Genomic DNA, 10,677 nt, shown 5'->3' with positions numbered 1-10,677 from the left:
AGAAACTGTCGCCATCTATGATCCATAAATTTCTTACTTTATTAAAAAAGCAAATGAGGTTAAAGTTCGCGCCGATTGTCGAGTTGAAAAATATGCTTCTGGTTTAACCAGTATTTCTTGTTAAATATCTATATTTTTGTATTAAAACTATTTACGTAAACATAGCTATATAGTAGTTTTTAACGATAAAATCATGCTCACTAAGTATAAAACGTTGAAATTTTAAATTTTGCCCTGAAACCCCCAAGCCTTGGCTATAGAAATGGTTTTGTCTACAAGCGGAAGAATTAGTTTATATTGCTTTTTGGTGGGATGTACCGTCTTAAGTTTGATGTTATTAACTTTATTTGGTCAAACATGCATCTATATAATTGAAGATTATTGGCTTCACCTCTTCTGCATCTATTCTCTCTGCGCGCAAGGTCTACTATATAGCGTATATAAAAAGCGAGGGTACCCATATAAAGTAATAAACACTCTCGATAATGAAGATCACAGCACAAATACATCATTTTACAAACATGATTTCTTTATTTATAGATTGCTTGGCGAGCTTGTTTATTAGGCGCCGGATTCAGTTTAGGATTACTTATATGCTACCAAGCTGCGACATCGTGGAAAATATTTGGGATTTATTTAATGTTTCTCGCTCTATTCCATTTTTCTGAGTACTTAACCACTGCCATCATCAACCCTCGCACACTTAGTATAGATTCCTTTTTACTAAACCATAGTAAAGAATATGGCATTGCGGCTGGTTTTAGTTTTATGGAATTTGTTCTCGAGAGATGTTTCTATCCAGGTTGTTAGATTATCTATGCATTTCAATTTAGTTAATATAATGGAACCTTATTTTACATAAAATATAATTTCAGAAATGAAAGAAATCATGTGGATTAGCATGATAGGGGTGTTTCTATGTGTAGGAGGTGAAATCCTCCGTAAAGCTGCAATGATAACAGCAGGCTCAAATTTTAATCACATTATTCAAAGTCATCGCGAAGAAGGTCATGTTTTGGTCACTCACGGCATATACGCTTATACCAGACATCCTTCTTACGTTGGTTGGTTTTGGTGGTCTGTAGGGACGCAAGTAAGTTTGGATGTTTGAAGAGAAACATTTTCAGAATTAAAAAATCCTCGTAACCATCTATTATAGGTAATTTTATGCAATCCCATATGCCTAGTGGGTTACGCATTGGCTTCCTGGAAGTTTTTCAAGCACAGGGTCTTGGAAGAAGAAATTCTTTTGTTAAATTTCTTTGGGGAAGATTACGTGAATTATCAAAGAAGAGTGTGTACTGGTCTTCCTTTTATTTATGGCTACCGGCTTGAATTGTAAATATTATTCCTAGATCTGTTATCGATGATGATAGGTTGTTGTCAAAGTCAAAATAAAAATGTGTTAATTTTATTTCTGTAAATATTGCCATTCAAAATATAATTTCATTAAAATATTTGAAATCATTGAACATTTTTCTTACATTCTCTGTTACCCTAAATCACATTAACTCAAAAAATAATTTAATTTTCTATTCCTAACAAAATTTAGCCAAAAAACAGTTTCTTGATAAAAATTTCTCTTTATTATATTATCTTGTTGATACGTCCGCCTCTTAATGAAGGAAGTACATGTATAATACAATTTATACTCTAAAGGTTTATTAGAATATTATAAAATTCCAAAACTAATTAACAAAACCAAATATGGGAAACTTCCTACATTTTCTAGCTAGTTAAAAATCCAACCAGTTTCATTACGCCATGTTTACAACATAGATTCTTTAATAATATTATAATTATGGTTATTATTTCTGTCACTAATTGCTATTATTTCTTCTATATACAGGTATTTTAACATTACATATGTATTCTTGTATCTGTTATAGATACATGCGCACAAAGAGAAAACGGCTTTTGGTTGTTTTAAATAAAATTTCGGAAATATCCCGCTAGCCTCTTTTTTGACAAAAATGTCAAGATAACTTGAATAACACTCAAATCGCGGACATCGTCATATAACACTCTTCAATTCGTTTAAATAAGTTTGAAGATAATTTCTAATCTGTGATAGCGACGAGTGTAGAGTTAAAACTCGGAAAAAAATATGGAGGGAGAAGCAAAAAATGGTAAGCGTTTTTTTAAGTTTTTTCCATCGTAGAAAAAAAAAACATATTTTAAACTACTAAAATAGTTTCGTTAGACGTTGCCAAGTTAATAGATCTAAGCGTACAAGGTATGCAACAAACGTACAGTCCATATAGCAATTTTCCCGTCGGAGCAGCCTTACTTTGCGAGGATGGAACAATTTTCACCGGTATATATCCGGTATTTTGGAACGAATTTGAATTTTAAGGGCTTAACTTTAAACCAATGTTTGCAGGCTGCAATGTTGAAAATTCAACGTTGGGATTAACTATATGCGCCGAAAGAACGGCTCTAGTAAAAGCAGTTTCTAATGGTCACAGAAATTTCGTCGCGATTGCTATCTCGTCAAAGTAGGTTTCGGAATAAGCATGAGTACCATAACAATTATAAGTATGACAATTAGCCAAAATTATCACTACGTTGATTTTCAGAGCTATTGTGAAATCGAGGTTTAGTTTAGTGACAAAAGTGACTTATCAAAAGGGTGCCAGTTCCTATACCTTCCAATGCTTACACTCTTTTTTTTTGGGAATTTTGCTGGGCGCGTTCATGTTGAGTTTACCCTCCTTAACCCCCATTCTCCATATCCTGGGACCAAAGACCCGAGCTTAGACCCCCCCACCGGTTGTTTCAGGTAAGAGCCGACTAGCGGGTGGCCAAAAAGAGGGGTCGAAAAGACCGCGAAAAAGAGCGTATAGATTTACTGAATTCTGCCAAGGATTATAAAGAATCCTTGATTCTGCTACATAGAAGGCTAGGCGAGGATGGACTATGGACTCACTTTCTGGTTTGTTCTTTCGTGTTTTGTATTAAAACGAAGATAGATGGCGGGAGCATTTCCGTCGAGTGGCAAAAAACAATAATAAGCCTACTAGAGTCCTACCCAGTTTAACCTTAGGTTCTACTTTTGACCTTCGTTCCCTCCCTTCCCTACCAACTTTCACGATTACACTGACACACTTTTGGTAATTATGTCACTTTCGGTATACTCTTGAAATTTCAAATTTTGACGGAAGGTAAAATTCGACCCGAATTTTTCAAACGATTCTTAGACACTATACGAAATGTTATGTTACTTATGATTTCAACCATTTAGCCGATCTCCCTGTTTATGTTTTTCACTTCATTAGGAACCAAAACGACTACATTTATCCCTGTGGATCTTGCCGACAGTTTTTGGCCGAGGTAACACGTGAAAGATTACAAATATATAACTTTTACATTACTTCTCCAATTTTTCGATTTAGTTTAAAAATATGGATATGAAAGTGATTTGTACTAAACCCGATTTAACATACACCGAATTTACTTTAAAAGATCTACTACCTCATCATTTTTAAATTTTTATGATCTTTTGTCGAAATAAATTCTTTTTAACATTGGTTGCTTTATTAATGACCCCTTAACAGCTGTTATATTACAGGATCTTCAAACCAAAAGTTGACGAAACCCTGAGGAACGATAATATAGAACCAAGGACTCAGTGCCCTCTTCCTCCGTCGGTGGCGTGGGTAAATGCTACTCGCTACATGCGAGGCAATTAATTCGATTCTAGGCCTATAATAAGCTAGGAGGATTCAAGTACCGAGTTTTCATATTCCTAGTCATAAGCAAAGGTCTAGGCAAGATTTTTTACGATCACATACCCGTAGGTATTCAAAATGCACCTCTATAGTGGTTATGTTCTCAACTAAGCATTTCCCCAAATGAATTTCGCGCGTTGCATGATGAATGCGCAGAAGGCGTGCGCGAACGTTTTGGCTTGACAACGTGTAAGCCATTGAACTTAATACCATAAAGACATCTAGCGGAAATAGTTTGAACCTAAGTAAATATTTTCGTCTGCTAGTTATTATAAGAGGATATACGTTTATTTCAATAGAGGTTTAGTGCACATTTAAAAAAATATATTTTTCGTATAGACTTTATGATGGGCATTTATCGATTAATAAAATCAAGAACGCATACTTACTAAGAACTATGAAGGACTTAAATTTTGGCGCCATGAAATTATGACCTTGGATTAATAATATTAATATATATATCCAAGTTATGACTTTGCCAATGCTTAGACTGCTTCTGAAAGTATAACAACAAGGCAGCATGGACGAATGTTAAGGTTCATAGTTCTTAGTACCAAGAATGTATTGAAGTGACTAAGAATATTGGACTACAGGATTCTGATTCCCATCCTCTCAGCCTTTGTAGGTTAAATTCGTCTGCTTTCCCATTCAAGTTTGCTATATGGTATGACCTTGAATGCGCCTTAAATGCAGACGAACTTTCTCCACAAAAGCTATGAGGATGGTACCAGGGGTTAATGCTATGCTGTAATATTCTTTGTAACTTCAATACATTCTTGTTAGTACCTCTATGCGTTCTTGATAAAATTGAGCAAAGATGCTATGAAGTTCAATACAGCCATTTTCCCGTTGGGGCATCTCTAATAACAGAAGACGGAACTATTTTTTAGGTATACCTTCAGTTTTATACAATAGGATTGAAATTTAAATTAATTTGCGTAATATCAGATTGTTACTTTTCATTTAAATTACGCGCCGAAACCAGTGGCGAAGAATAAAGCGACTACTGCGCCCCCAGTTTCTTTTGGCGCGACATTTGAAATGAAAACCACAAATAATATTTTTCAGGACCGAATCCAATATCAAATATTCATTGTTTAGCTATGTCAAATACCAAATCAAATAGTTTAGTCGAATAATTTTGAATTAAACAAGACGTACGACGGTCAGAATACACACAATACTTCTAATGTGTTAAGTTTGTTTGAGCTATTCACAGCAACCTGCAACGCCGGTATCACAACCAATATATATCCACGGTCACACATAATTGTATTTACACTTATTTGTTACGTCTACTCATAATTTGAAAGCATCGAAGATTCCTTCGATCACTGTCACTCTTATTTTTTACTTCTGATCACACTTATTTGTTACTACTTGTCAGCCGTTGAGTGTCACACTTATTTTTTCTGGTTATACGACAAGGACTAGTTCGATCAGTTTCATACTTATTTGTTACTTCTGATCACACTTATTTGTTACGTTGAGTGTCACACTTATTAATTCTGGTCATACGCCGAAGACTAGGTCAATCAGTGTCATACTTAATTGTTACTTCTGGTCATACGTTGAAAGCGCGGTGCACTCTGAACGGCCTTGAAAAATGCTAGAGGGAAATGGGCGCGTAGACCCTTATAAACACGCGGATTTACAATGTTGTAAATTGCGGGGGTCCGTAAACGCTGCCCAAAAAATCTTACTTAGAATTAAAATTAAGGAACGTATTTGCCACTCTAGGTTATATGTAAACCACAGCTATTCAAAAATATAACTTTCATGGAAATCGGACTTAAATTAAGGAACTGTATGTAGATTTTTAGGCGAAAATATAAAACCACGAAAATTGGGGTCCCGTAAATTACCCTGAAAACTATACTTAAATTTAATATTTACTGATATAACCGAAGTTGTAGGTCCGCTGAATCCTAACCTATCCAATAATATTTTTTTAACGTTATCGGACTTAATTTTAAATAAAATATCTACCACATAAAGCAAAACCACCGAAAATAGTAAATTGGGCAAATGCCCAACTTCTAGGGCTCCGATTTGAAAACTTTATGAAAGGTTATCAATGGCGATGTATCTACATTCGAACGAGATATCATTGACTCTTCTAGCCCAGGCATTTTCCCCAAAAACTATATCTTCTAGAAATGAGAAATTTTCAGTATGTACTCTCTCGGTGGAGATCGTTGTTATTTGTGAATTTCAGAAAAATCGTGAAATTTTTCACGGTTTTAGAATTTGTAGTTTTTGAACGCTAGGTGGTAGACGAAAGGTTTCAATGAGTAAGTTGTAGAGCATACTCTAAAACCTTTAATGGAGTTGGTAAATATGGTCAAAATCGTACATTTTGTCACTGAAATAATAGGTCATGAAATATAACAAGTTGGTACTACCCAAATGTTTTTACGCCTCATGTTATTGTAATGATTGTCTGTGAAAAATGAACATGTTTTGAGCCAAATCATTGTTTTACTTTTACAAATTAAGTGTTAGAACAAGTGCAATTATTATAAAAATGAATTGCAGAAAGGTTTTTACGAATACGGTTCAATAATGCCACCGTCCGTTGCTATAAAAATCCGTACGCGATGAAGTAGCCTCTGGGGCTCTATTAAGTTAGCACCACCAAAGTCCTTTATTGCACCGTCATGAAAGGCGTGAAATTTAAAAAAAACATAAAATGACCGTAATATCTAATATTTGGTATTGATAAAAACAACAAGTCTAATCGAATGCACCAATGGTGCACCAGTATGCACCAGCAATTTTTTTATTGCACCGTCAAAAAAGGCGGGAAATTTAAAAAATCTTGAATTATTAATGTGGGGGCTAAGTTAACGACAGCCCCCCACTTTCAATTTCGATAATTAAAACGTGGCTAAACCAATGCACCAACGATACACTACCGTGCACCACAGAGATTTATCATTGCACCATACCCCTTTATGAGATATAATTGAATTTGCTCTTTCCAAGCTTTTAAAAAAATTAAAATATTTCTGGGGGGGGGGATAAGTTAACGACAGCCCCCCCCCACTTTCGATTTTGATAATTAAAACGTGACTAAAAGAAAGCACCAACGATGCACTACCGTGCACCGCAGAGATTTCTCATTGCACCATACCCCTTTATGAGATATAATTGAATTTGCTCTTTCCCATATAAAAAAATCTGAAATTATTCATGTGGGGGCTAGTTTAACGACAGCCCCCTCGTATTCGAATTTGATAATTTTAACGCGCCTAATCGATTGCACCCTCAATGTAGTACTATGCACCACAGTTAGTTTCCCTTGCACCGCACTCCTTTTGGAGATATGGCGTATATTCAGTATCAAGCATTCGGGGCGCTTAATACAAAAATATTAACGTTAGGGCTAGGTTAACGACAACCCCAACCAATGATCTTATTTTTTAAAATGACTTCTCAACTGTAAGATAGTCGACATTTTTAGCAGCTTATAAAACATGCGTTCGGTTTTGTAAAGTCTTTGAGATGTCCCCAAAGATAAAAATCGCATGGGTTCAAATCGGGAGATCGTGCCGGTCATGGAATGGCTCATCCTCGTCCTACCCACCTGAATTTTTCTTGGTGCGATGCGACAACAGCTCCGTTAGTGTTGTTTTGGCTCACTGTATCAACTTCTGCCAGTGGTTTCTGGACAGTGCGCAGGATGATCCGCAGTTCCCAAGTATCATCCTAGCACGGGATGTGGCCAATATCTCCCGAGATTGTATTCTCAATTTGCACAAAAATCACCAGTATAGCCAAAACAACCCTCACAGAGCTGTTGTTGCATCGCACCAAGAGAAATTCAGTCTCAACATCTGGTATGGCATTTTTGGAGACAATTTAGTAGAACCCTACTTATTACCGCCTACGATAAATGAATTTCTTCAACGAGCCTTACCAGAGCCACTGGATGACGTCCCATTAGCGACTAGACAGCGAATGTGGTTCTTGCACGATGGAGCTCCACCGGCCTCCCGATTTGAACCCATAAAATTTTTATCTTTGCAAACGTTCGTCAATCATTTTTACGCCGTTGTCGTTTGTGTATTAAAGCCCAAGGTGGACATTTAGAATAGAGGTTGTAAAAATTATTATTATTTTTTTTTAATTATAACAATTTCATTATTTGTCCTTGGTTTTTGCGTATCACTCACTACAAGAGTTCAGCTGATTTTATCATTAACGTGAAAGATTTACTAAATTTAAGCTGGAAAAATTGACTAATTATTAATTTCAAAAACCGGTTGTGCATACTCCTGAACGATCTCTTAATGATCTTTTGATATTTGACAATCTGTTTATCACTTTATCGCTAAGAAACCACCGATAAATTTATGAAAACCATTGGGGTCAAGGAAGAATAAAGATTTCACATTACCGTTGATTTCGATGTTTTTCAGACCCATTTTTGAGAGCTCGTAATTCTGAAACGGGGCTTTTTAGGACCATGGTCATTTGATATTTTAAACTCACAGGGACGGATAGAATAAATTATAAACGTTTCGGTTCTCTTATCCGCAACACGCTGTAAATCTAGAATACGCAACTTTATTATTGGCCCTATACTTTACTTTGACTTCAGATTAAGCCACTTGATGTCGTGCGCGACTAAGAAGCTAAGCTTGATCTTCATTTTTCTATAACACAGTTTCAGCAGCTAATAAGAATTTATATACCGGTGCTAATAAGACAACCGTAATACGACTTTCCTGTTCCAACGTTAGGAAAAACCGTAGACGTTTGCGTTTACGCATGTTTTATAAGCAGCTAAAAATGTCGACTATCTTACAGTTGAGAAGTCATTTTGGAAATAAGATCATTAGTTGGGGCTGTCGTTAACCTAGCCCTAACGTTAATATTTTTGTATTGAGCGCCCCGAACGCTTGATACGGAATATACGCCATATCTCCAAAAGGAGTGCGATGCAATGAAAACTAACTGCGGTGGATAGTACTACATTAAGGGTGCAATCGTATAGGCGCGTTAAAATTATCAAATTCGAATACGAGGGGGCTGTCGTTAAACTACCCTCCCCCCAAAAAACCATTTCGTTATTATTTTAACTAATACCCTTTATATTTCCTTAACGAGTGCTGTGCAATGAGAAATCTCTGTGGTGCATGGTAGTGCATCGTTGGTGCTTTCTTTTAGTCACGTTTTAATTATCAAAATCGAAAGTGGGGGGGCTGTCGTTAACTTAGCCCCCCCCCCCCAGAAATATTTTAATTTTTTTAAAAGCTTGGAAAGAGCAAATTCAATTATATCTCATAAAGGGGTATGGTGCAATGATAAATCTCTGTGGTGCATGGTAATGCATCGTGGGTGCATTCGATTAGGCAGGTTTAAATTATTGAAATCAAAAGTGGGGGGGCTGTCGTTAACTTAGCCCCCACATGAATAATTTAAGATTTTTTTAAATTTACCGCCTTTTTTGACGGTGCAATAAAAATTTTGCTGGTGCATGCTGGTGCATCATTGGTGCATTCGATTAGACTTGTGGTTTTTATCAATACCGAATATTAGATATTACGGTCATATTATGTTTTTTTTAAATTTCACGCCTTTCTTGACGGTGCAATAAAATATTTTGGTGGTGCACGATAGTGCACTCTTGGTGCAATAGATTAGGTACGTTATTATTATCAAAATCGAATATGGGGGGGGGGCTGTCGTTAACTTAGCCCCCACTTTGATTTTTGAATTTCCCGCCTTACCCCGATGGTGCATAAAATATTTTTGGTGGTGCACTACGGTGCATGATGGGTGCAATAAGGTGAACTAACTAATTTTAAAATTGCTTACTTGGGGGGGGGGCTAACTTAATGGAGCCATATTGGCTAACGAACCACGGACCATATCTGGAGTAACGGGTTGGAACGATGCAATGATTCTCTGGCGCAAGTCGCTTTCGCTAGTGTTTTCACAGACAATCATTACAATAACATGAGGCGTAAAAACATTTGGGTAGTACCAACTTGTTATTTTTGACCTATTATTTCAGTGACTAAATGTACGATTTTGATCATACCAACTCCATTAAAGGTTTTCGAGTATGCTCTACAATTTACTCATAGAAACTTTTCATCTACCACCTAGCGTTCAAAAACAACAAATTCTAAAACCGTGAAACATTTCACGATTTTTTTTAAATTCACAAATAACAACCATCTCTACCGAGGGAGTACACACTGAAAATTTCACATTTCTTGAAGGTATAGTGTTTGAGAAAAATGACTGGGCCGATCAAATGGAGACACCCTGTATATCAGATGTGGATAATGGGGGGGGGGGGGAGTATGAAAATAGCCCAAAATCGCGTGATATGAAAGTTTCGCCCTATTTCGTCGTTTAGCTACGCATAGAGTTACAGTGATTTACTGCTTGTAGAATTCATACGCGGTAAAGCGATCTCAATCTATGGCACGCCAAACCGGACAAAATTCTCACTCGCTCGTTAGTATACTCACCGCTCGCGCCGACATAGTCAAAACGCTCGCGTCAATATACTCAAACTCTCGCATCGATAGAGTCGTTTCTCTCTCGTTTATATAGTCGTTTCTCTCTCGTTTAAATAGTCGATTTATTCTATCGTTAATATAGTCGATTTACTCTCTCGTTAATATAGTCGATTTACTATCGCGTTGACATAGTCGTTACCTCTCGTCAATATAGTCATTTCTCTCTCTCGTCAATATAGTCGTTTGAAAGACTTGCACTGTCTTTACTCGAAGATTGCACTGGCTTTACTCGAAGATTGCACTGGCTTTACGCTTATTTTTAGCAAAGTCGAAGTCCGAAGTTCCTTTTCTGAAATAGTTCATCGCGAGTGGCGAATACGAAGGTAATTTTCGTTGACTGAATTAGATTGCGGTCCGTTTTTCTTTCGTAGAACCAACGTAGGTAACGGTAGAACCTACTCTTT

The 10,677-nt window shown here is 36.5% G+C and overlaps 2 protein-coding genes across 3 annotated transcripts; both read left to right on the top strand.

The window, feature by feature from the left end:
• Positions 1–34: 34 nt before the first annotated feature.
• On the top strand, positions 35–1,446 carry Icmt (isoprenylcysteine carboxylmethyltransferase ste14). Its single transcript, XM_090160487.1, has 4 exons — positions 35–466; positions 541–802; positions 876–1,093; positions 1,160–1,446. The coding sequence occupies exons 1-4, from the start codon at positions 263–265 to the stop codon at positions 1,340–1,342; spliced, it is 867 nt and encodes a 288-aa protein (XP_090016613.1). The 5' UTR covers positions 35–262; the 3' UTR covers positions 1,343–1,446.
• A 570-nt stretch (positions 1,447–2,016) lies between these two features.
• On the top strand, positions 2,017–3,527 carry LOC149925988 (cytidine deaminase-like). 2 transcript variants are annotated; one of them, XM_090160910.1, is made up of 5 exons: positions 2,017–2,129; positions 2,195–2,317; positions 2,384–2,498; positions 3,279–3,333; positions 3,396–3,527. In XM_090160910.1, the coding sequence occupies exons 1-5, from the start codon at positions 2,108–2,110 to the stop codon at positions 3,486–3,488; spliced, it is 408 nt and encodes a 135-aa protein (XP_090017036.1). In that variant the 5' UTR covers positions 2,017–2,107; the 3' UTR covers positions 3,489–3,527. The 2 variants fall into 2 exon arrangements, with proteins under 2 accessions (XP_090017036.1, XP_090017037.1); XM_090160911.1 differs by having other exon boundaries at positions 2,072–2,129; positions 2,204–2,317.
• The last annotated feature ends 7,150 nt before the right edge of the window (positions 3,528–10,677 follow it).

Source organism: Leiobunum rupestre, chromosome 10, assembly GCF_980474605.1.
Source record: "Leiobunum rupestre chromosome 10, qqLeiRupe1.1.hap1, whole genome shotgun sequence".
NCBI lineage: Eukaryota > Metazoa > Arthropoda > Arachnida > Opiliones > Sclerosomatidae > Leiobunum > Leiobunum rupestre.
The sequence above is the reverse complement of the archived record's forward strand: the minus strand, read 5'-3'. Positions and strand labels throughout refer to the sequence as shown.